Genomic DNA, 24,546 nt, shown 5'->3' on the forward strand with positions numbered 1-24,546 from the left:
TTAGGCTTGAATCTGATGCAGATTTGTTGTTTTGATGTTGTTTTGAGCGTTCCGAGGGTTGGAACAAGTTTGGATGAGGTTGTGGGATATGTTGGCATGTTTGTTTTATATCTCGAGGGACTCGGGTGAGTTTTGAGTGGTTGAACGGATCATTTCATGTTGGAAAAAGTTGTAGAAAAAATTTGTTGTTGGTGTTGCAGGCATTTGGCCTTTGCATTCGCGAGTGGGCTCTCGTGTTCGCGAAGGGTTAGGGTGTGAGTCAGGAGGTTTGGCATTCAGGTTCACGATGGATGTCCCGCGTTCGCGAAGAGTTGGGTCCAGTATTCATCGCGTTCGCGATGGTTATGCCACGTTCGCGTAGAGTAAAGGTGAGCAGCTGAGATCCTGGAGAATTGTGCTTCGCATTCGCGAGTGGGTCGTCGCGTTCGCGATGCATTAAAGAGCTAAGGCTTCGCGTTCGCATACAAGGTATCGCGTGCACGATGAAGAAATAAGTGGTCAACGGAAGTTTGTGCTTCACGAACACGAGGCATTGACCCGTTCGCGAAGAAGAGATTTTAAGTGTTGGGCAGAATGTTTAAAAGACCACTTCCGCGATTTTGGGTCTAAATTTCACCGTTGTTGAGCGATTTTGGAGCTTTTTGAGGGAGATTGAAGAGGGAATCAAAGGAAAACACTAGGAGGTAAGATTTATGGACTTAATATTCGATCCTATTGTGATTTCTACCTAATTAAACATGAAATTTGTGGAATCTAAAGTCTAGAATTGGAAGTTAGGGCTTAAAAATTGGAGACCTAAATCTAGGGATTTGAGGGGTCATTTGTGGTCGGATTTTAGTATTCTTGGCATGTATGAACTCGTAAGAGTGTAAGAATTCTAGTTTTGTAATTTTTTCGGAATCCGAGATGTGGGCCCAGGGGTTGGGTTTGACCAATTTCGGGATTTTTGATGTAAATTGATTATTTTTAAGTGGGCTTTGTTCCCTTAGCATATTTTGATGGTATAAATCTGTTTTTGGATATATTTGGAGAATCCGGAGGCCAATTTCAGGGGCAAAGTCATCGCGGGCTAGAGTTTGGACCCGTTAGAGGTAAGTAATGATTGTAAATGCTGTCCTGAGGGTATGAAACCCCGGATTTCACATCGTTATGCTACATTGAGGTGACGCACATGCTAGATGACGAGCGTGGGGTCATGCACCATTGGAGATTGTGAATTAGTCCATCCCGTATGACTGTTAAACCGCGTATTTGATTGAAAATTGTTTGCTATCATTGTGATTAGGAAAGTATTATCATGTTTTGGGTTGAATGCCATGTTTGGGCCTCGTGCCAACTGTTTTAGACCCTTAAGGGAATTTTTACTACTATTATTCACTGTTTTGACTTCATATTTGTGCTCAGTCATGCTGTATTTTACTGTTTTCATAATTCGGTCGTATTTACTCTGCTTTGACATTTTAAATAATATTTTGGGCTGAACATCATGTTTTACTGTTGCCCGAGTTGCTTGAGATGTTTATGACTGAGTAAGGCCGAGAGCCTATGTTGTGAGGATATTATGGGATCGGGTTGCGCGCCGCAGCGGTATTGTACTGATTCATGATTATGAGGCCGATGGCCTGTTTTATTACGCCACGAGGTAGCTTGTTATGAGGCCGAAGGCCAGTTTGATTATGCCACGAGATGGCTTGATATAGCGCTTGGAATGTAGGAGCCCCTCCGGAGTCTGCACATCCCCAGTGAGCGCGGATACCCAGTATGAGATGTGATTTTGCCCGAGGGGTTGTTGTTGTTTCATTTGATTTTGCCCGAGGGCTGTTGTTGTTTCATGTTATTGCCCGAGGGGTTGATACAAGTGATAGTGAGGTAGCCCGAGGAGCTGGTTCTTGGTATTTTGCCCGAGGGGTTGATTGAAGTTTCTATCCCTTTTCTCACTGTTTTCATCACTCGTTTGAACTACTAAAAGATGTTTTAAAGAGGTTTTTACTGAACTAAGGTGTTTTTACGAGCTTTTACTGTACTACTGCATTGTTTTGGATATTTTACTATTTTTGTTGTAGCATTATGCTGTATTTTACGTGTTTTCTTATTGCTCAGCTACCATTACTTTTATTACATACTGAGGTGGCGTACTCACATTACTCCCTGCATACCCTATGTGTAGATCCAGGAGTCTCGGGTCACACTAGCGAGTGTTGTTTTGCTTTCCAGCAGGCTTGTTCGGAGTTGACTAGGTAGCTGCTCGGCGTTCGCAGCCCAGTGCTTCTCTTTCCTATCTTTATTTCACTTTGTACTAGCCTTGTATTAGACTATGTTGTCTTTTCATACTTTTAGACGAATTTTAGATGGCCATGATTGGTGGCACCCCGATGTCGGGCTGTGTTTGTTTTCGCATTGTTTTATTCTACTCTATATTTTGGGATTTATAGCTTATTAATGACTTAAAATGAATTATTATAACTGTTTAGTTGGTTTGGGCGTTTGTGTCGGCTGGCCTTGTTTCACGATAAGCGCCATCATGAACAGGTCCGGTTAGGGTCATGACACTACTCGATGCCTCAAAACACACATAACCACATCGAAACGACGAATCACACCTCAATTCAAACTCATTGAATTTTGAAACTTCAACTTCCACAACCGATGTTGAAACCTATCAAATCTCGTCTGATTGACCTCAAATTTTGCACACAAGTCATATTTGACATTTCAGACCTTTTCCAACCTCCGGAATAGGAATCCGATCCTGATATCAAAAAGTCCACTCCCGGTCAAACTTTTCAAAGATCCAACTTTCGCCATTTCAAGCCAAATTCTACTACAGACCTTCAAATCACCATCCGGACGCGCTCCTAAGTCCAAAATCACCCAATAGAGCTAACGGAACCATCAGAAATCCAATCCGAGGTCAAATACTAAAAAGTCAAAAGTTGGTCAAACCTTTCAAATTTAAAGCTTGTAGCTGAGAATCACTCTTCCAAATCAATTCTAAATAACCTAAAAATCAAAACCGACGATTCACATAAGTCATAATACATCATACGGAGCTACTCATGCCCTCAAACAAGTGAGCGAAGTGCAAATGTTCATAACGACCAGTCGGGTCGTTACAAAAACTTTGCTATAGGAGATAAAATTTCCTTTTTAGTTTAAGAAATTAAGTGGGCTACTATTTGGATTAATTCTCCAAAAACACATTGGGCTTGTTGGGACAAAAGTTGATCTATGAATACTTTTGCAATTTTAAAGTGCGGAAATGGGGCGAATTTGGAGTAGAGCAATTTATGTTGACAGGAAAAGCAGCGAAGTAATGTGCGTTTGTTTATGTAGCTTAAAACAGTAGCCAAGTAGTTTAAAATCGTATGGTTTGTTATCATCGGATAACCTTTTTGGTTCTATTGTCAATGTTTTTGCTTTGTTATGAAAGACTAATCAGACAATGAAAATTTATACATAATGCATTAATTATACATGTGAAAGGATGTCATTATTGTGATTTGTGATGTTGCTTAATGACTAAAACTTTGCACAGTGCTTTGTCAAACTTAGATTCTTTATCTCAATTCGGTGCTTAATCAATCACATGTTTATAGTTCAGTTCCACGCTAATTGAATTACTTAGTTCTCACTAAAAGTTACTCAAGCTTACTTTCAAAATACTTAATTCAGATAGATCCTCCTAAATCTAAACTTCTCAGTACATTGACAGTCCTCCTCTATATGCAAAATAAAAGATACTACCACATAGCGTTCACAACATTCTACTGCGCATGAAACTTACCTTTGGTTCACAATTATTTCACTTGTTCTAAAAAGGGAGAGGGTGGGGTGGGGGGTTTTGGGGGGGGGGGGTATATTCTGCATTTTAAAGAAATATATAGTTCGAAGTCATGTTATACTCACCTTCACTACAAACATGAGTTATACATAAAGTTAATACCACAAGATATTCATGGTCATCAAATAATTACAGAACTTTTCAAAGTGCCTAGCTAGAGCTAATTTAACGGGTTCGGCCGAATCTAGTAATATTAGTCAAAAATTTGTATTGGTCTTAATGACCTTTATTGAATATATACAAATCATTAAATTAATAGAATTCTGAATCCACAAATTTTAAATCCAAGCTCCGCCTCTGTTCTTGAGATTTGTTACTATGAGTAATTATTTGTGGCAGCTTGTTTATAAATGCCATGGCTAAGCTGCAACCTAATTTTGATCACTCTGTCTTAGTTAGATGTTGTTTCTAGGTAAGTAGAATAAGGTCCGTTTTTCTAACAAAATGCTAGAAAATTGATCCCCGAGTACAGACCCCATCCCATCCCACAAAAGGAAAAAAAAGGGGAACTACCATCTGTGTCCATTTATAAGTAGTTTATTATAAAAATTGGTCAATTCTTAAAATATTACTAATATTAGCTAAATATTACTAATATTAACCAATTAGCTATTTGTAGAAAAAATGTCAAAATTTTGTTTTCTTTTGAATGGATATTATTAGAATAGATTGGGTACATCTTAAGGACCTTGAATCTCAGTTTTTGGGATATTTGGTGAAGTTTTGAGGTGGTTTGAATTAAAATTCGAAGTAAAAACTGAACATGAAAAAAAAGATGTGTATCACACTGTGTGTCATTTGTGTACCACATATGTATCAATTGTGTATCATATGAATATCCATGTATACTTGTGTATGAGATACATGCGTGATACATGTGTCACAGAAAAAATTTTGAACTCAATTTAATTAAGAATTTTGATGCAAAACCAATCCAAATCACCTCCAATCTTCCTCAGATTTTGTATATTGACTTATCTATATGTTTTCAATGAATTTTACTATACCCATTGAAAAAGTTCCTTTTTTGCTTAGATTTTTGAAATATTGTATATTTTTTTGTATTTCATCAACTTATTTGCTACCTCATCCATGAAATTTTCTTTTCATTTTGCATCTAATATTGTTAATCACGCTTAAAAATATGAAATGTGATTTTTGCATGTGATTCTTGAGAGAAAGAACCTTATTTATGTGGTTTTTCAATTTTTATATGTACTTAGTTAGTTTTGGTAAGTCTATGACTAATGACTAGAGGTTGGTAAGTTAAGACTTATTTGGTACATTTGTGTAAGTTTCCAAAAAAAAAAAAAAAAAATCAGTATGGTGGACCTTGTTTAATTAATAACCTTATCGTACGTGCGTGTTTGACGGTTCTCGGACTTCTAAATGAATGGTTCTAATATGAGAACTAGAACATCCAAATTTGTCAACATTAATTAGTATTGCTGTTGTTATCGGTCCTTTAGGCCCATAATCAGGGAAGATAAGGCCTAATAAGTACGAGAAGCGGGTAAAAACTATGGGATGTTAGTGTTCGCGACAAAAAATAGTGTAGATTAATTATATTTTTTTATCTGCCTAAGTCTCGATGGGCTACTTCGTCACTACTTGTATTGAATGGTAATAAGGATTTGGAAGAAATAATTTAAATGTACACCCGAACTGGATCTGGCACCATTGTTATAAATTAAATTTGCACAAGAGTTACATACTTTTCGTTGAGAATAAGGTGCATAGCCAAGACTTGGACTGAGTCAGACTTGGACATATACTTCTCAATCAAAATTTGTCGTATTAGCACCTCTAGCTAGCTAACACTTATTTTCTCTCAAGTTTGGCGGGGAATTTTCTTTTTAAATTGAAGACTAACTTACATTAAACGGCCAAAGAAATCAGAAAATTCCGGGTCTTAATTAAATGTGTGTTATTTAGTGTATTGTTCAACACTTGATTAAGAAGTTAGTTCCAGACTTCTCCATGATCAGTTTCAACTCAGAAACCTCATAACACATGTGACAACCAAGACTATTACTTAGTACTTTATTTTCATTAATTAATTATTTCTCTTGATTCCACAACTTCCTCCTTAAAGCCATCAATTTGGTAAGTTACTTGTATTAATACAGAGTTGGTTCTTGTGACAAAAATAGCTCTTTCCCTCTAACCACAACACCATCCTTAACCCAAAAACATAAAAAAGAGAACTAATTTCTATGGTTTGTGAAAATTGTTGTTTTCTTGAATCTTGTTGGAGGAAAAGAAGCAGAAGAAAATCTTCAGGTCTCTTAATTAAAGTCTATTCTGATAAGTTATAGGTAGGTGTTTATAGCAATATATATAGTCGAAACCATGAAAGAGAGGAATGAGAAATTGATGAATGATTTCTGGCTAAGGCCAGCTTTCCAAAAGAATTCAGTGTTGGGAGCAAAATGGAAATATCTGAAAAAGAAAGCTACAGCAACCTTAACGACATCGTTGCTGCTTTTCTTCTTTCTACTTGCAGTTTCTATCTCGTCCTTGGCTGGATGGTTTGATCTTGTAAGTCATATGACATTGCCCACTCTCCTTTATATATATTTACCTCCACTATTTCACTGTGTATATACTCTTCTTTGTATCTTTACCTCTTATTAATGTGATTTTAATGCATATATGTAAATGGCATTAAAAGACATGTAATCAAATAGCTCCGTCAACTATGCTAGTATTTTTTTTAATAAAAAGTTCTGTATAGTAGATGAATTTGATATTGAAAGATTTGGTTTATTATTGATCCAAAGTATGATCATATTTATACAAGTTAATTTTACTTGAGTTGGTCGATGTGATATATATGCAAGGAATATCCTTGCAAATAAATCAAATACTACTAAAGTTAGATATGCTAGGTTTGTCCATCCTTATTATTCTATCCGGTGAACTATCACTTAGCTCAACAACAACAATAACATATTTGGTATAATTTCACAAGTGAGGTCTGGGAAAGATACTATGTATGCAAACCTTACCCCTATCCCGTAAATGTAGAGGAACTATCACTCAACTCATATTTCTTTATTTTATTTCTTTTAAATGATGGTTAAAAATAAAATCATCGGATCTAGAAATTAGTAATGCAATATTTGAAAAATATATATTTGAGAAAATTACCATCAAAGAAAAAAGTTGAATTTCATACGTAGTTAGAAAATATAAAAGTAGATATAAGGTGCATTATCTTTTGTAGGAATGAACCATGATTTCATTAATGTCATAAGTACCTTTTTTTTCCCTTCTCGTTTGAAGTTTTAAATTAAGCTTTATCAGAGAGAACTGGTTGCCACTCTGTATAGGTTCAAATGTACAAAGACTATTCTTCATTTCTGTCCTCCCCATAATTATCCTTTTCTAAAAAGAAAATTCCTCCCTATTATTCCCAACTCATTCCAGCTCAATCCAATGTAATTACTGGTAAAATCTATTTGCACCAAATATTTATAGAGAAAGTAAAAATCAAATATTAGTTCCTTTTAATTATTCCCTTGTGTTTCTGAAGGAATTTATAAAAATCTATGACCACTTCATCCACATCTGTTTTGCATTCATGCATGCTCAATTTATTCCACCACTAACAATATTTTATTTTGTTTGATTTCCACTCTATACATATTGAAGCTATATCCATATATGATATTTGTTTATGGAAATAAATGCATGGCAGTTCTTTTTAATTCTGTCTTTTGATGCTTCTTAATCAACTACTACTGATTAAAAATTTCCATTGAGTTTGGTTAATTATAATTTCTTTAAATTTATACAGGCAAAATATACTGGTCATTCCTATCAAAGAGTAGAAGGCCCAACAATTGAGCCCCAAATTCTTGAATTTCCTTTGGATTGTGGTGCATGGAATCAGTCCAATACATGTCCAAGAAACTATCCTAAATTCTATAAACCCTTAAACCCTAATAATTCAACATGTCCTGAGTATTTTAGATGGATTTATGAAGATTTAAAGCCATGGAAGGAGACAGGAATCACTAGAGAAATGGTGGAGAAAGCCAAAAGGCATGCACATTTCAGATTGATCATATTGGATGGCAAAATTTATGTTGAGAAATACAATACAAAGAGATTTATTCAAACTAGACATTTGTACACTATGTATGGAATTATACAACTCCTTAGGTGGTATCCTGGAAAATTGCCTAATTTGGAGATCATGTTTGACACCGATGACCGGCCGGTTATCCGATCAAAGGACTACCGGCAACCTAACTCCGGTCCACCGCCGTTGTTCCGCTACTGTTCAGATTGGCATAGTTTGGATATTGTCTTCCCAGATTGGTCATTTTGGGGCTGGTAATTACCTTGCGACTTATCCTTTTTATTTTCTGTCCTTTAAAGTTTTGACACACTCATTAAGCGAATTAGTTAATATCTCACTAATTGTAAGCTTTATTTGGCTAAATTACCATTACATCTTACTTAAATGAGTAACTACTGAATATGGTGCCTTGACTGCCTTCTTGGAGTAGTAAGGGTGGAAATAGAAAAACAACTAATGCATTTTTTTTGTTTTCTAAAATAACAATTTTCTTTTTGGCTAAAGTGACAGAGTACTTTTATGAAAAAACGTATACTTTTAGTTGCTCCCAAAAATAATAGTTATATTTTTTGTATATGTGTTTATAATACAAAAATATATATATTTTATATACTTTTTGGCTAGCGAATACAATTAGTTTCGGCCTACTTGTTAATTTTGTATTTTGCGCTACTTTTTTTTTCAGAACTACTTTAGTTACCAACATACAATTATTTCATAAACCTTTGCGAAATGATAATTTTCACATCTTAAAGATTTGATCTTCAATTTTCTTTTATATTCGAATGGGATGTGCTGTTCAAGATTTTACACAGTAACCTCTTGAAATTGTATAAAATGTCATTTTGTTTTTGTGGAAATGATTATGTTTTTCCTTTTGTTAAATAGCCGCAGAATTCCTCCTTTCTTCTTTTAAGAAACTCAATTATACAGAACCTTATGGGAAGGCCAATTCTACATAACTCAATACCCCGATTTCATAAAATCATTATGTTCTTATTAGAGAAATTAACAAGACATTATAGTATCATCATTGACGTAAAGATTGAATTATTGGTTGAACTCTTCCAATTATTTATATGACTTTAATCATGCATGTGACATTAATATTTCTTTTTTGGTCTAACCTAGGCAATGCTACCTAATTGTTTGCACAAAGATATTTTGAGTAAAAAAGTCATACAAGAAAATGTTGACTTTTATGTGTTGCGTATATTCCTGTCAAGGAAAATTCACTTTTGAGGCTACTAACTGAAAATTGGACACCAAAACTTTGAACATGATTATTTTATTTTTGCAAATTTTGTAGGGCGGAGACAAATATAAAGCCATGGAGAAGTGTGATTAATGACATAAAACAAGGTAACGAAATAACCAAATGGAAGGATAGAGTACCCTTTGCTTATTGGAAGGGAAATCCCCATGTTTCTCCCATCAGAAAAGATCTAATGAAGTGTAATGTTACTGACAAACAGAATTTTAATACTCTCTTGTACGTTCAGGTTTGTACTACCATTATTTTCTTCATATTTAAATTATGATAACCTTTTATTATCCCTCTTTCTTTTTGTTTTTAAATGAAAATTAAAAGGTATTATCTAAAATCAGTTTAATTACAATTGATTACCATCTATAACATTGTTTTCCTTTTTTTCCCCCAAGAAACTATATTTTCATTAGTTGGATACTGATACCTAGACCATAGTAACATACTTTATTGTTTAATTACAAATCTTCAGGACTGGAATGATCAATCCAAAAAGGGGTTCAAGGAATCAAATCTTGGAAATCAGTGCACCCATAGGTATAGCCAAAGGCTCCTCCCCCTCCCCCCTCCCCCCCCACACACACACCAAAAAAAACAAAAAAAAGTAACTTTGTTTATTTATTTTTCTTCTTTTGGTGTAGATTGGAAGTTGAAATTTTTTTGGGTTGACTGCAGATATAAAATATATGTAGAAGGATGGGCATGGTCAGTGAGTGAAAAATACATTTTGGCTTGCGATTCTCCAACATTGTACATAAAACCTCGTTACCATGATTTTTTCATGAGAGGGATGATTCCTCAGCTACATTATTGGCCTATTAGAGATAATGATAAATGTAGGTCCCTCAAGTTTGCTGTTCAATGGGGTAACAATAACACTGACAAGGTACAATTACTTGCTTATTTAACTTCTATACATTGACAAATATGATTTAATCTGCGAAAAATTTAATGTCACTTTTGTATGTATTATTTTTACACTGTCAATCGATAAAACTTAAACTCATTTACTAATGACTCATTCTTTCGACAATTTTTTGTTTTGAATATCTTGACAGGCAGAGGCAATAGGGAAGGCAGGAAGTAATTTTATTCACGAAGATATGAAGATGGAATATGTGTTTGATTACATGTTCCATTTACTGAATGAATATGCAAAGCTGCTCAAATTTGAACCAGAAATTCCAGCAGAAGCAGTTGAAATATGTTCAGAATCATTGGCATGCACTTCAGAAGGTATTTGGAAAAAGTTCATGGAAGAAGGCTTAGAGAAATCTCCTAGTTATACAGATCCATGCACCCTTCCTCCACCTTATGAACCTCAAGAAATTAATTCTTTTATTGAACAAAAGATAAAAGCCACACAACAAGTGGAGGCTTGGGAGGATGAATACTGGAACAAGAAGCAATAGCGCGGGGTTGAGAGCTAGCTCACTTGGTGAACTCCGTGCCTCCCACAGTTGAGGTAGAGGGTTCAGATCCCGTTATTGGCGTAGCATCCCCTTCTCCTTGCCCTCGCACCTCTCCTAGTGTAATAAACAAAATTTAAAAGAAAAAAAAAAAAAGAAGCAATAGGACCCTTTTAATTTTTGTAACTTAATTTCTTGCCTTTTTCTAATGTATATTGATTGCAATTGTATTAGAAATTACCTCAATGTACTGTTATGTAGACCTTCTTTAACCTCCCATCATAATACAATATGAACTTTATAGTAGAGGTTAGTAGCTTTTGAGACAAACTCAAACACAAGCTCTATATGAGGATGTTTACTTTGGCTGCCTTTACATTATTCTCTCTTTTCTTTCTTATTATCTTTTGCTATTACTAACTTTTTCATTTTATTGGTTAAAACGTGGATCTTGAAATATGGGAAACTACTGAACTAATTTAAGAACAAATATTATTGAGATACCAAAGAGATTTCTTATTATTTTCAATTTTAGGAGGTGTTGAAAAAGTTACCAAAGAGTTTGGCTACTCAAAAATAGTCATTCGATTTAGATTTTAATTCATATAATTATACCATTCTTGTTATCATCACAGCTTCTTTAACTCATGATATCATCTTACAATGCTGAAAATACATTTTATACAAAGTTTACAGAATATTACGACAGACTCATTGGAGACTTTTGGAAATATATTTCAGATACTATAATTTCTTTTGGTTTCCCATTCAGTATTCGGTATCCGTATTGGGGTCTGACTAAGTGTTTCCTAGCAAAGGCTACTCCATAGCCAAGGCTCGAACCCGGAGTCTCTGGTTAAGGGTGAATGAGTACTTAATTATATTATTTCAAATATAATTAAATAGGTCTAAAGTTATGGAATACGACATTTATATCAGAAGGGAAAAAAAACAAGTACATCAAGGGGTAAAGAAGACATTACAAAAGAAATTCCCTATTTCTATGAATTTCGAAACATCCACAATTAAGTGAATCCTTACTTTTTCCTAATCATAAATCGTCTGGAGCCACTTATTTTCCACCAAATGTTGCTCTTCTTATGGAGCAAACAATACACTCAAATTTAAAGAAATCAAGATTCAGCACATGGCTTCAAATGCCAAAACTTCGCAACCATATATGAAGTTTTGCACGCTAGAGGTTACAAGTTTAACAAATTTCAACCAACCATTAGTTTCTTCTTGATCCAATTTTATCAGCCAAAGCAACAAATCTCAGCTTTCAATCTCTTTCACTACTGAAAAACACTACTTAGTTGTTATTTTCTTTAATAATTAAAGATGAGATTAAGGCTTGAATATAGTTTGGTATTCTAGCAAGGAATTGAAGAAACATAGCTTAAGTGCTGTAAATTTCCATGCGGATTTCAGCTTTGGGAATGATTGAAAGGCAGCGCAGGACTTCTTGGATTAAAAGCACTATTGGATTCTTCCTTATTCTTATATCTATTACTATTGTAGCACTAACAATTGAATGGAACGATATTGTAAGTAACTGCTTGCTCTGTCACTCTAACAAACCGACCCCAACTTTGTTTGAAACTAAGGCGTAATAGTAATAGTTGTTGTTGTTATCATAATCTGATGTTGGAATTTGACATCCCAGTCATTTGTACTTTCTGAACAATTTACACATGATTCAGTTACTTTAACGTGACAAAAAATAGTTTTTAGACTTTAGTGTTGTAGTTGATAAAATTTAGTGATGATATGCGAAATTAATCTTTTTCTCATGTATAGCGACATTTTTCTTTTTTTAGTCTGTCCATACAGATTCTTTGCAGAAGAATAAAGTTGATCTTTTCCCTGAAGTTTCTTGCTCAATAAAGTGTCCGCGAACTTCACCAAACAAGCCTATATTCAGTTCACAATTCGAGTCCTGCCCCGAGTACTTTGGATGGATTCATGAAGATTTAAGGCCATGGAAGGACACAGGGATAACGCGAAAAATGGTAGAAAGAGCGCGAGAAGAAGCCCATTTTAGAATAGTTATAGTAAATGGAAGAGTGTATTTTGAGAAGTATAAACCAACTTTCCAAAAAAGGGACATGGTCACATTGTGGGGGATATTGCAACTTCTTAGTTTTTACCCTGGCATGTTACCGGATTTAGATTTTGTTTTCGAGTGTGGTGATCAACCAGTAACACAGAAAAGTGATTATGGAAAATCAAAGGATTCAATTCCACCACCACTGTTTCATTACTGTGGAAATGACTCGACTTTTGACATTGTTTTTCCTGATTGGTCCTTTTGGGGTTGGTAAACATTCTTATCTTTTCAAGTTCAAAGCCAATGTTAAGTTGAATTAATATCTGTTGATCTGAATCACAAGTACTACTTAACATTTTTATGTGGTTGTGTTAGAAATGGTTTATTGTGGTATTACTGCAGGCCAGAACTAAACATAAAGCCATGGGATATCTTGAAAAAAGATTTGCAGCAAAGCAATGAGATGATTAAGTGGACAGAAAGGGAGCCTTATGCTTATTGGAAAGGGAATGCATTATTAAGCCAATCAAGACGCGACCTTTTGAAGTGCAATGTCTCTATGAATCAGGACTGGAACGCGCGAATTTATGACATGGTAAGTCTCAACCTTCAGTTTCTTCACACTTAGGTGCTGTGGAATCCCTTAATAGATGCAAGCACTAGGTTCACAATAAAAGGGTTTCCCCGTGCACAAAGTTGTCGCTAAGTGCAGGGTCCAGGGAAAGGCCAGACTATATTGCGTCTACTGTACACAGTCTTACCCTACATTTCAGCAAGAAGTTGTTTCTATGGAGACAAGTCTTACCTCGCAAACTTTAGGTTCACAATGCTGAAAATTTTAAACATCATTTCATAATTTGCAATTTTTGATATGCTGTTACTAGCCCTTTTCAGCAATGGGCTCGTGAACGAAGACAAGGCTATAAAACTTCAAATTTAGCTACACAGTGCACTCATAGGTAAGCAATCAATGCAGTACCTTCAAACTAGACCTTTTTCTCTGAATCTTTCATATCTTCTTAGCCTCTTTATTGTTCTAACTCATTTATGTTGAACATATTTTTTCTTGGAATTGGCATGAAAAGATACAAGATTTATGTTGAAGGGCTTGCATGGTCAGTGAGTCAAAAGTACATTCTAGCCTGTGATTCTGTGGCTCTTCTCATAAATCCCCACTACTATGATTTCTTCACAAGGAGTTTGCTGCCAACAATCCATTACTGGCCAATAAATGAGAATGACAAATGCAAATCCATCAAGTTTGCAGTAGACTGGGGCAATAAAAATGCAGAAAAGGTCACATTCTATGTATATGACAGTGCTAATTAATCTTCTGTCACATTAATCGTTTTATAAATTTAATGTTCGAGCACAATGACTTTCACCAGGCTCAAGAAATTGGAAAATCAGGGAGCAAATTTGTACATGAGGAGCTACAAATGAAGTACATTTACGACTACATGTTTCATCTCTTGTCCGAATATGCCAAGCTTTTGAAGTATCGACCCACTGTGCCTAGAGAAGCAGTTGAAGTATGTTCTGATACATTGATTTGCTCGACGAAAGGAATAAGAAAGAAGTTTAGGGTACATTCGAGGGTTAATAATGCTTCATCTTCAAAACCATGTACCATGCCCCCTCCCTGGAGCCCTGCAGATCTCCAAGATTTTCTCGAGAGAAAAGAGAATCTAACAAAGCAAGTTGAACAGTGGGAAGAAACTCAAAGTGTTTGAAACTTTCCACATCAAGGATATTGTATTTTCTTAAGCTATCATTCTTTCAATTTCGCCTAAATTCAGAAGTAAGAAAAGAAGTCACTTTTGAAGCACTGTATATCAGTTTTCCTCAAGATATATATGGCAGAAAATTATTGTTCTTTATTATGTCAATCTATGTAGAAAAATGCTCATTTGCTCCATGTATATTGTGAAATCAACTTTCATTGACTCGAAGGATTAAGCTTAAAATTGGATTACATTTCCATAACGAAGTATCTCTTAAACTATACATGAAGTATCCCCTAGTTCGATAGGAAAGTGCAAACTCTGAAGAAACAGATATGCTAGCATTCGAAATAAAACATCCCTTAGTGCACTTGATAAATTTCTGAATTTTGCCCTCCTAATTCGAGATTTAAAGATTAAGTGGAGCGAAGAAAAGTTCGAGTGAACTCAATAATCAAGATTCCTTTGGTTATCTCCTTAAACTAACAAGCTAGCTTTCATTTCTATATAACAATTATCGATTTGCTTCTCGATATGTCTATAAATGCTCTATCTCCTTGTGCAATACAGAACAGATAAAATGTATCAGAGTGGAATTTTCAAAATGGAAGAAACTAATCACATTCTTTACATAATCAAAGAAGAAACCTCTTATGATTAGGACTAAACCTACATAACCTGAACATAGTTTAGTGAGAAGAATCTAGATAAGTGAAATCCTGGATTTTGACACTATTTTCTTGAAAATATAAAAGGACTTTTGATCTTCTAATCGTGGATACTGCTACCTTCCAAAACAGGATCAATGTGGAAAAAGGGGGTCATTAGCTTTAGTAATCTAATGGAAAATCCTGTTCTGGATTCATTTTCAAGACTTAAATAGTATTTGACAGTAACAGCGAAAATAACAACAGGAACAATGATTGAACTGAAATAATTAGAAATTAAGATTCCATGACATTGCCACACATGATCGTGTTTATAGTATATTACAGACAAAAATCACAAAGAAAAATATACTGAACGTCTTAGACAAGAAAGTATAAATGAACACAAAACTCCATTAGGAAAGGCCTATAACATATGCCTTTACTAGTGACTGAATAAAAAGGCCTGATAATATATGTAGAGGGGAAATTAAAGATACATTTCGATCAACGAGCTCTGCCAATGAAGGTATCCAAGCTCATTTCACTTGGATCAGTAGCTTGCAACTCAACCTGGACACCATCAAATTCTCTCCTGAATCTATCTTTGGAACTTGCATACAGCATCTTACTTCTTACTCTTGCTGTTTCTGGTGACCTACATCCCACATCAGTTTATCAAGTCACATGAATAATGGCTCAAGTATATCTTTCAATATTAAATAAACTTCTTATCACAGAAGGTTTTAGACCCATCTAAAATGTAACCAAAAAGGCAGACCCGTGCACAAGGCATCCTGCGTTCACATAGGATTTGGGAAAGGACCACAGCAGACTATCTACCCTAATGCAAGCATTAGTGGCTGCTTTCACGGCTCGAACCCGTGACCTATAGGTCACACGAAGACCAACTTTACCATCGCTCCAATGCTCCCATCTAAAATGTAGCCAATGACCATTAACCTATGTTGCTCAGATTCCTCCAAAAATGTCGTCAGGTGTGTGACGGATCCTCCAAAAGTTATCCATTATCAGAGAATCCGACACCGGTGCGGCTAATTTTTGGAGGATCCGAGCAACATAATCATAAACCACAGCCAGCAGAAAGATTCGTGAAGTGCAACATTCCTTGGTAGTATGCATACTCATGAAGAAGTTAGATTCATATAACGCAACGCTCTTTGTGAAATTACATGCATGCGTTGAACACTGTTCCTAAGATAAATTGAAAATCAGAGATTCATTGAAGGATGATACACACAAACTTGAAAATAGGCCATCAATTAATGTCCAAAGTATTACTTTTTTGGCTGGTGAATGTTATTAGAGTTCAACATAAACTTAAATTTGGTTAGCGAATTTGCAAATCATACGGAAAAAGAAAGAAAGATTAAAAAATTCAAACTTAAAACAACATTAAAGCCTAAAGTGGTATAGTTCACATCTACTTAGCTTCAAAAAACTGCTGTTAGAAATCGAATTGTGCAAATCTCCATGATATATAGGATGGCCAACTTGAGGCCCATTTTGTTATCATCCCACGAAAGAACTTCTCAATTTGTAACTTACTAAGACCGGAAAACAAGGAACTCTCCATACAAAACGAGGAAAATTAAGGATTTTTACATTATCAGGTTAAGTTGTCCTACAACAACAAGTAACTAGATATTCATATAACCTACTATAACATGTTGAGTCGCATTGATAGTGTAAAAATTCTTTATATTGCGAGTGTACGTACCAAGCAACAAAGAAGATCTTGCTTTTCTGGACATTTTCATCAGTAGTGAAATCATAGTCAAAAACAGCATAGCGGCATTCATTGGAAGGCAAGCTGTTGGCAAAATCTTCATGAGTCTCTCCTTGTTCCCCAACCTTCTCAACAACAACTTGCTGGCCCTCAATCTTGAACACTATGTATCTGTAGTTCCTTTTTGCTTTCAACTCCATGAATTTCAGCTTGCACTCATCACTCACTGCTATCCCTGATGCCGAATTCGCCTATTTTCAAATAAAAAAATAGATCATACAGTTACATTGCGAGTTGGTAAGTACTGTTTTATCTTTAACCAGAGGTATCGAGTTCGAGTCTGGAATAGAAGTCACATTAGCGTTTGGGACTTCCCAGCACAAACCCAAATTAAAATTAGTCAAGCCCTAAATCGTTACAGGAAATTCGGTGGGAAATCCAAAAAAAAAAAAAAAAAAAATAAGAAAACCCGTAATTTTAAGACAAATACAAGGCATAACCTTTTTTCTTAATGATTTTAGTTATATCTTCCAAAGAATTTTTACACGCTAAATGTAACAGGACCTGGACAGCTAACCTCCTCTACTTTTCTGATTATCCACCTATTTTCAGGTAAATAGTTACCCATATGTACCTTATAGATAATAATGTGATTATGTGAGGGAATGAGCTTTAATTATATTAAGAGGAATATGAACAAATAATTTCTATTCTCCTTTCAAGAAATTTTAATGCTAATCAGTCTTATCCGTCTTTTATTTTATTCTTATTTTTATGTTTTTGGGTGAAAGATTCACGTCTCGTCTCAGCGGATGAATATTAATATTGGGAACATGATACAGTGCAAATTACCACGCATTTAATTTCAATATTTGATCGTAGGAATAGATTTCTCCCTAAATCAAAATGAGAATATTTTGTTTTCATGTTTGTTTTCAAAGACATTTGCCTTTTATTTGTATGTTCAAAATGTCCGTGCATGACGAGAAAATACAGATAACGTAACTGGGGGGAAAAAACAAGATATATCTTTATAATAGAGAAGTAATTTTTGTTTATATCAAAAGGGAAACAAAGCAATAAAAGAAAACTAGCTAGAAATCAGCCAGGGAATGAAATCCGATAACACTCCCCCAACAGGTGTGCGAAAAAATGCTAGAAGGCATAAGTTCATATCATTCAAAACGAGACTCTTGACTAAAGGCCAATAAAGAAATAATTAAATGCATGCAACATACCATTTGGATAAGTGGCGAACAATGGAATTAGCTTCTGCAAACAATGAAAAGGAAGCAAACTTAGAAAAAGCAAGAGAAGAAAAGAGGGCAAAAGTGTGTATTGTTGTAGAAATATTCAAAGGGCTGAGAGCTCTTGTAGCGCTGTTTTTGGACAAAAACACAAGTGTTTGTTGCTTGTTATATATCTCGTTCGTCATTCACCCTATAATCTTGGATCATAAAATTTCTTAGAATTATTTTGTTAACCAACAAAGGATATATATATATATATATATATATATATATATATATATATATATATATATATAGTACAAATATGCAATTATTATTATTTTTTCACTTTTTTTTATAAGCATGAAGCAGTTTAGTGGTTAAAAGTTGTGTCACAATCTGGGCGGTTATAGCCTTTAAACTACGGGTTCAACTGAATACATAAATATAATTTATATATATAAATCTATTAAATCTTAATAAATATTAAATTTGAACTCATAATTTCAACAGTATAATAAATTCAATGCTGAGAATCTTAGAAATTGAACACACTTATCATTTGCATTCTTCCATTACTGTTTTCTAATTTGATTTAGACCTTTTAAATGTATAATTGCTTGGGTTTCAATATATTTCGGTTTTGTTAATGTATTAGCTCTAATTTCCAACTATGCAAATGAAGAACGTTACTTTAAATTTTACCTTATTATTACCGCTTCATTTAATGCATTAATTTGAAGTAGAAATTACTCAACTTTTTCCTTTCAATAGTTTGGGATAATTTCACAAATCTCCCCTCACGTTTTGCAAAGTATTTCCACATAGGTCGCTCCTTCTAAAGCGACCTGCTTTTGCGCTTTTTTTTTTCTTCATATAACACAAGCCTTGCTTTGTGAAGGTCAGCCTCAACATCGTTGTTTCTATGGCATTTAAAACAAGTAAATTCTTCATCTTTTTTGCTCTATTGTTTGCTTTTTTTCGCCTCCTGGTTCCGAAGTAAGTTTAAGTCAATTCTCTATTCTGTTCCATGATAGTGACAACCCAAGTTTGAAAATCACGTATCATTGTTGGTGAAATTCTTTTTTTTTTTTTTTGTGTGTATATGAGAACCAAGACATGTCATGTGTTTTTCCTTTGATCTTCAATTGTATGGTTATTTTAAAAAGACAAGATCTTTAAAGTTGTTAGTTGCTAAATCTGCAGATACATCGAATAAAGATATGATGGTTGATATACTTTTATGAGAAATTAATCTTCACTGGGTATTTAATTTGAATGTAATATTTGATTGTCAGTATATCTTCTATCGTGCAACCATAATTAACCGAATGGTAAAATCAAATTTTAATTGGCGATTACTTCTGGTATCTTGTTTCTTGGTTAATATTAGTTACATTTAGCCATTTAACTAGGCATCAGTATAATATGGACCCCATTTGTTTAGATCTACATTGCATTTTCAAGACGTGATCAAAATTCATAAGTGAATTTACGGGTGAACTTAACTGTATAAGTAAACAAATTGTGCTGCTGCATCAGTTACAATAGGAAAATAATGATTTCCTTCATCTACCAATAAGATTTGACCCAAAAGGCTTCACCAATTTGCGTGCTTAGATGACTTTCTATCTCAAAGTATAAAGGCTGGTCTACTTTGATCATTGCAAAGTTTTCAGTTTTTCAACGATCATTGCAACGTTTCTATAACCCTTTTCTTCCTTTCCATTTTTTCTTGAACCGAGGGTTTATCATAAACAACATTTTTACCTCTCCAAGTAGGGATAAGGTCTGTGTACACATTACCCTTCCCGACCCCACCGGTAAAATTGTTATTGTTGTTATTGCAAAGTTTCTATAAACTTATATTGAAACGGAAAAAAATATGAATGCCGTCAAACGTGAAATATTTACCATTATTTGTAAGATTGGTGTTTGTTTGGAACAAACTTTAAAAGTTCAGCATCTGTTTGGAATGAATTTGCATTTGAAAATTGCTATTTTTCCATTACAGATTTAATATAGCATTCAAATATAATTTTTTGGCACAATTCTAATATGTTATTTGGATTAGTCAGTCGCACCATTGGTAATATTTCTGATTTTAATAATTAAAAATATTTTAATATAATAACTATAACTTTATGTCTATTTTTTTGCATCCTCTTCCTTCTCATTGACATTTGACTCTTTCTTCGTTGTCTATTTTTCGGCTATGCTAATTCTCTTCGGCTTTCACCTTCGGAAGGTGATCACCTTCCTCTCTTTGTGCTATATCTATGATGACTGAAGCTCTCTAATCTTGTAATTTATATAAAAAAAGCTTTTGACTATATCACACTCCCAGAAAGTACTTCGTCGAGTCTAACATCTCCTAAAAAACGTTTTTCCATTTGTTTATACATATCCAAGGCAACCCTCATATGTAATTTTATTTTATTGTTTGGATTTAATATTCTTTTTGTTAATATAAAAATATTTTCTGCAATGTTGTTACAAGGTATTCACAAAGCCTTCCTACAGCAGCCTACCTTCACAATTTGCTATGTTCCCCATGATCCTAATTGCAAATCGTGTGCTCATACCCCTGAAACCATAACCCACTTATTTTTAGACTGTTATATTGTCCGACCAATATGAACTTTCTTCCATATAAACACTATTGTTCCTAACTTTAATGAATGGCTTCGCTTGCACTGTCTGCGTAATCAAGGGCCCTTTTTCTACCAAGGAATTGAGGTCCCTGCTATGTTAATGGTTCCTTTCATCCTTTGGCATATTTGGATTATACGGAATCATAATCTTTTTCATTATCCCCACAATGAGTTGTCTGTAATTGATATCATGTATCATCTTATAGAATTTTTCTTTCTTTCACTGGATCGTTCTCCTAAAGCCAATACGTGCACTCTTTACATTAAATGATATCCACCGCCTAATAACTTTGTCAAGCTTAACATTGACGGCCCCTTCAATCAAGCAACTGACAGAGCGGAAGCTGCAGTCGTAACTCGACCAATCAATGGATCCGGGGATTCACAACCAATTTAACTTGTTTCTTTGCTATTGAAGCTGAATTAATAGCATTTCGGCTAGGCCTACAGTTAGCTAAAGACTTTAGCCTCTGGCCGTTTCAAATAGAAACTGATTCACAGGTCACTCATGCTGGAACTGGATCGCGTGGAGCTTAGACATGTATATGCGGAAGTCAAATATATATAGTGTGAATGAGTCAGAACTACTATACCAAAAATTATGGCAGCCACTAAATAATAAATAAGACAACAAAGCAACAATAAAAGGAACACCAAAATTTACGAGGTTCGGCCAATTTTACCTACTTCCTCGGACACAAGCAATATTTTATTCCACTCAAAAAATACAAGTGAAATAATACTAAAGAGAGAAGATACAAATGCCTTAATAAGATAAGAAACCAAATTAGAGGTGTGTCTTAATCCTAAACATTAGGCCTCCTTTTATAGGGAAAAATTCTCATCCAAAATTGTCACCCACCGACGTAGGACTTTTGACAATTTCAACAAATCTCCAGCTTGGCAAAATTCCACATCTTCAATTTTCTGTCAATAATAAATTTTGATTGTGTCTTCATCCTCAATCTTTGTGTTCAACAATGTTGATCAAATTCTAACAATGTTGAAACTTGACTGCAGTCACCACTTTTGTCAGCATATCAGCAGGATTCTCCGTATTATGAATTTTCTTCACTTTGACTCCACCTTCTTCTATGGTTTCTCATACGAAATAATACCGAACATCAATGTGCTTCGTCCTTGCATGATAAACTTGGTTCTTTGCTAATTTAATAGCACTTTGACTATCACAAAAAATTGTGATACTTTTTTGTCCAATACCAAGCTCCTTTAGCAACCCCTAAAGCCAAATTGCCTCCTTCACAGCCTCTGTAATAGCCATGTACTCTGCCTATGTTGTAGACAAAGCAACTGTTGACTGTAAAGTTGACTTCCAACTAATTGGTGTCTTTGCAAAAGTAAACACATAACCAGTAGTCGATCATCGTTTGCACAGGTCACCCGCAAAATCTGAGTCACAATATCCAACTACAGACTTGTAACGACCCGACTGGTCATTTTGAACTTTTACACTTTGATCGCCAGTTCCCGGGCATAACTTGTCTCATGTAACGTATTATGACTGATGTAGATCATTGGTTTTAGTTTTCAGGAAAAATCAGAATGAATTTGAAGGAACAGTCTCAGTTGAAAGCTTTGAATTTGAAAGGTTTGACTAAGAGTTGACTTATTTGTATATGAGCTGGATCAGAAATTTTATAATTTGGATAGCTTCGTTGGGTGATTTATGACTTAGGAGCGCGATCGAAATGCATTTTGGAAGTCCGTAGAAAGATTTGGCTTGATTGGCAAAGTTTATATTTTGGCGAATTCCGGTTGATAGGTGAGATTTTGATCCAAGCGTCGTAATGGAATTCCGAGAGTTGATGTAGATTCGTTATGTCATTTGTGATGTGTGTGCAAAATTCCAGGTCATTTAGACGTCGTTTGGTCGACTTTTTGATCGAATTCGGATTTCGGAAGTTTTGGAATTCTTAGGCTTGAATCCGATTGTGATTTGATGTTTTCATGTTGTTTTGAGCATTCTGAAGGTTGGAACAAGTGTGAATTATGTTATGGGGTGTGTTGGCATGTTTGATCGGGGTCCCATGAGGCTCGGATATGTTTTGGAAGAGTTTTTGGAAGATTTTGCCATTTTGAGCATAAGCATGTAATGATCCAAAGGTCCATTTTTAGTTCTAGAGATTGAAATTTGATTTTGAGACTTCCGGAATTTTGATAATGAATTATAGGACTGATTTGGAAAGTTTGGTCTAATTTCATCAAGTCGCGATTGAGGTTTTGACATGAAACATGAGTTAATTGTTTAATGAGCGAAATGGGTATTGAACTAAGCAAATGAGCTCTGAATTGAGTTTCCACTGAAGGGCTATGTTTGTATTATTATTTGTGACTCATAGGAAAAAGAATCATCGAATTCTGACTTTGTATGATGGAGTTAGAGCCTTTTTAGTGGAAAAAAAGCTGCTACAATTTTCTGGGCAGTGTCTGCATTTTTCGCACGTGTGAACAGTTACCGCACCTGCATGAACAGTATTCGTGTACAGTAACATAAACAGTATCCGTGTACAGTATCAGAGCCTAGGTTACATAGGTCTTACGAGTCATGAGCAGGTTTAGTAGAGTCTCGCGGATCGGTATAGAGATGTCTGTATTTATCCTCGAGAGGCTGCAGAACCTTTAGGAAAACTTCACATTCTTGAATTATTATCGTGCGTCCTTTGATTTAGCTTGAAATGTAACTCTTTGAATTCCTTCCACACGTTCGTATGCGCGCATGAGCGCTCTGTATCAGATATGCCTTGATGGCTTGTGATTCCCTGATCGAGGGGCGAGATACGATCTCTGTGTGTTGATGTTGGGCCAATCTGGAGGACTTAAGGCCGGATTTTTGCCTATAGCTTGAGCACCGAGGTGCTGATTATGTGAGCAAGTATATTTGAACTTATATGTTCGGTAGTGTCCCTATTAGTGGGAGTGATGCCTGGATAACTATGTGATGAGTATGTTAGTACTATGAGATTTGTAGAAGAGTTAAAATTCTAGATGATCTGTGTTTTCACAAGCTTATAAATGATTTGAGTTTAATCTCATTATGGTATCATGGCATCAATAGAGTATAATCGTTATGAGTTATTGAGCGTGTGTTGATCTATGGCTTCGAGCCAAGTGAGGGAGTCCGCTATTGAATAGTTGATTGCACGGTTATGTGCTCTAATGGTTCCAGTTTGAAGCGTATTTGTAAATCAGTTGTGGCTCGAGTAAAGGAAATTTCAATAGGCCTCGCATGTGTTGGCCTAGCGATTATCGTAAAATTTATATTTAAAATTAATAAAAGTAAAATAAGATTAGATACCATAAATTTAAAATTAATCTGAATTCTTTCTTAAATATAAAAGTGAACAACAAGAATATTATCATAATTACTATATTAGAGCGACTCGAACTCATCTTTTTATTTAACCTCTAACATAAAAAAAACGGAACAATAAAAAATTGGTATTTAACTTGAAAATATAGCAAAAAAATCCCCATAAATGGAAATATTACCAATACAATATAGTGTCTAAAATATATCATTAATATTGTTCATTTAGATAAAAGTTCATTACAGAAAAGAAGAAGAAACTTAGATTATATGTTGAAGGAGTAAATAGATATTGAAGATACAGTATTAGTTGAAGCATTGATAATTATAAAAATTCTCACACTTGAATCTACAAAAAGACTTAGAGAAAAATAATTATTCCTTAAGGGAAACTGAACATAGCATACTATTGGCTTATTCATGCGACAAATAGTTATTTGTCCTTTGTATCAGAATTAATATGGATTAAATCATAGCATGGAAAGGCACGATAAATTATAAAGTAGCTTTTTTTTCAATTGAATATAATTTAGAAATATTATGTTCATTGACTATAC

General features: G+C 34.7%; 3 protein-coding genes across 4 annotated transcripts; 2 read left to right on the top strand and 1 right to left on the bottom strand.

Moving 5' to 3' along the window:
- Positions 1–5,989: 5,989 nt before the first annotated feature.
- On the top strand, positions 5,990–10,934 carry LOC104222159 (uncharacterized). Its single transcript, XM_009773352.2, has 6 exons — positions 5,990–6,382; positions 7,644–8,185; positions 9,241–9,433; positions 9,671–9,735; positions 9,874–10,084; positions 10,257–10,934. Exons 1-6 carry the CDS (start codon positions 6,194–6,196, stop codon positions 10,608–10,610), a joined length of 1,554 nt encoding a protein of 517 aa, XP_009771654.1. The 5' UTR covers positions 5,990–6,193; the 3' UTR covers positions 10,611–10,934.
- A 716-nt stretch (positions 10,935–11,650) lies between these two features.
- Positions 11,651–14,537, top strand: LOC104222158 (uncharacterized). 2 transcript variants are annotated; one of them, XM_009773351.2, is made up of 6 exons: positions 11,651–11,808; positions 12,428–12,927; positions 13,060–13,252; positions 13,552–13,616; positions 13,743–13,953; positions 14,046–14,537. In XM_009773351.2, the coding sequence occupies exons 1-6, from the start codon at positions 11,755–11,757 to the stop codon at positions 14,388–14,390; spliced, it is 1,368 nt and encodes a 455-aa protein (XP_009771653.1). In that variant the 5' UTR covers positions 11,651–11,754; the 3' UTR covers positions 14,391–14,537. The 2 variants fall into 2 exon arrangements, with proteins under 2 accessions (XP_009771653.1, XP_009771652.1); XM_009773350.2 differs by having other exon boundaries at positions 11,700–12,154.
- Positions 14,538–15,304: 767 nt separating this feature from the next.
- On the bottom strand, positions 15,305–18,126 carry LOC104222157 (actin-depolymerizing factor 12-like). The gene is made up of 3 exons (XM_009773349.2): positions 18,017–18,126; positions 16,770–17,029; positions 15,305–15,686 (listed from the first exon to the last, which is right to left on the bottom strand). The coding sequence occupies exons 1-3, from the start codon at positions 18,017–18,019 to the stop codon at positions 15,536–15,538; spliced, it is 414 nt and encodes a 137-aa protein (XP_009771651.1). The 5' UTR covers positions 18,020–18,126; the 3' UTR covers positions 15,305–15,535.
- Between the last annotated feature and the right edge of the window lie 6,420 nt (positions 18,127–24,546).

This window comes from Nicotiana sylvestris, chromosome 1 (genome assembly GCF_000393655.2).
Source record: "Nicotiana sylvestris chromosome 1, ASM39365v2, whole genome shotgun sequence".
In the NCBI taxonomy this organism is placed as follows: Eukaryota; Viridiplantae; Streptophyta; class Magnoliopsida; order Solanales; family Solanaceae; genus Nicotiana; species Nicotiana sylvestris.

Coding starts and splice junctions, on each gene's coding strand:
- LOC104222159 (XM_009773352.2), top strand. CDS start 6,194: ATGAAAGAGAGGAATGAGAAATTGATGAATGATTTCTGGCTAAGGCCA. Junction 9,736..9,873: donor GGAAATCAGTGCACCCATAG/GTATAGCCAAAG, acceptor GGTTGACTGCAG/ATATAAAATATATGTAGAAG. Junction 10,085..10,256: donor GTAACAATAACACTGACAAG/GTACAATTACTT, acceptor ATATCTTGACAG/GCAGAGGCAATAGGGAAGGC.
- LOC104222158 (XM_009773350.2), top strand. CDS start 12,026: ATGCGGATTTCAGCTTTGGGAATGATTGAAAGGCAGCGCAGGACTTCT. Junction 12,928..13,059: donor GATTGGTCCTTTTGGGGTTG/GTAAACATTCTT, acceptor GTATTACTGCAG/GCCAGAACTAAACATAAAGC. Junction 13,954..14,045: donor GCAATAAAAATGCAGAAAAG/GTCACATTCTAT, acceptor GACTTTCACCAG/GCTCAAGAAATTGGAAAATC.
- LOC104222157 (XM_009773349.2), bottom strand. Junction 15,687..16,769: donor AAGATCTTCTTTGTTGCTTG/GTACGTACACTC, acceptor TGTGGGATGTAG/GTCACCAGAAACAGCAAGAG.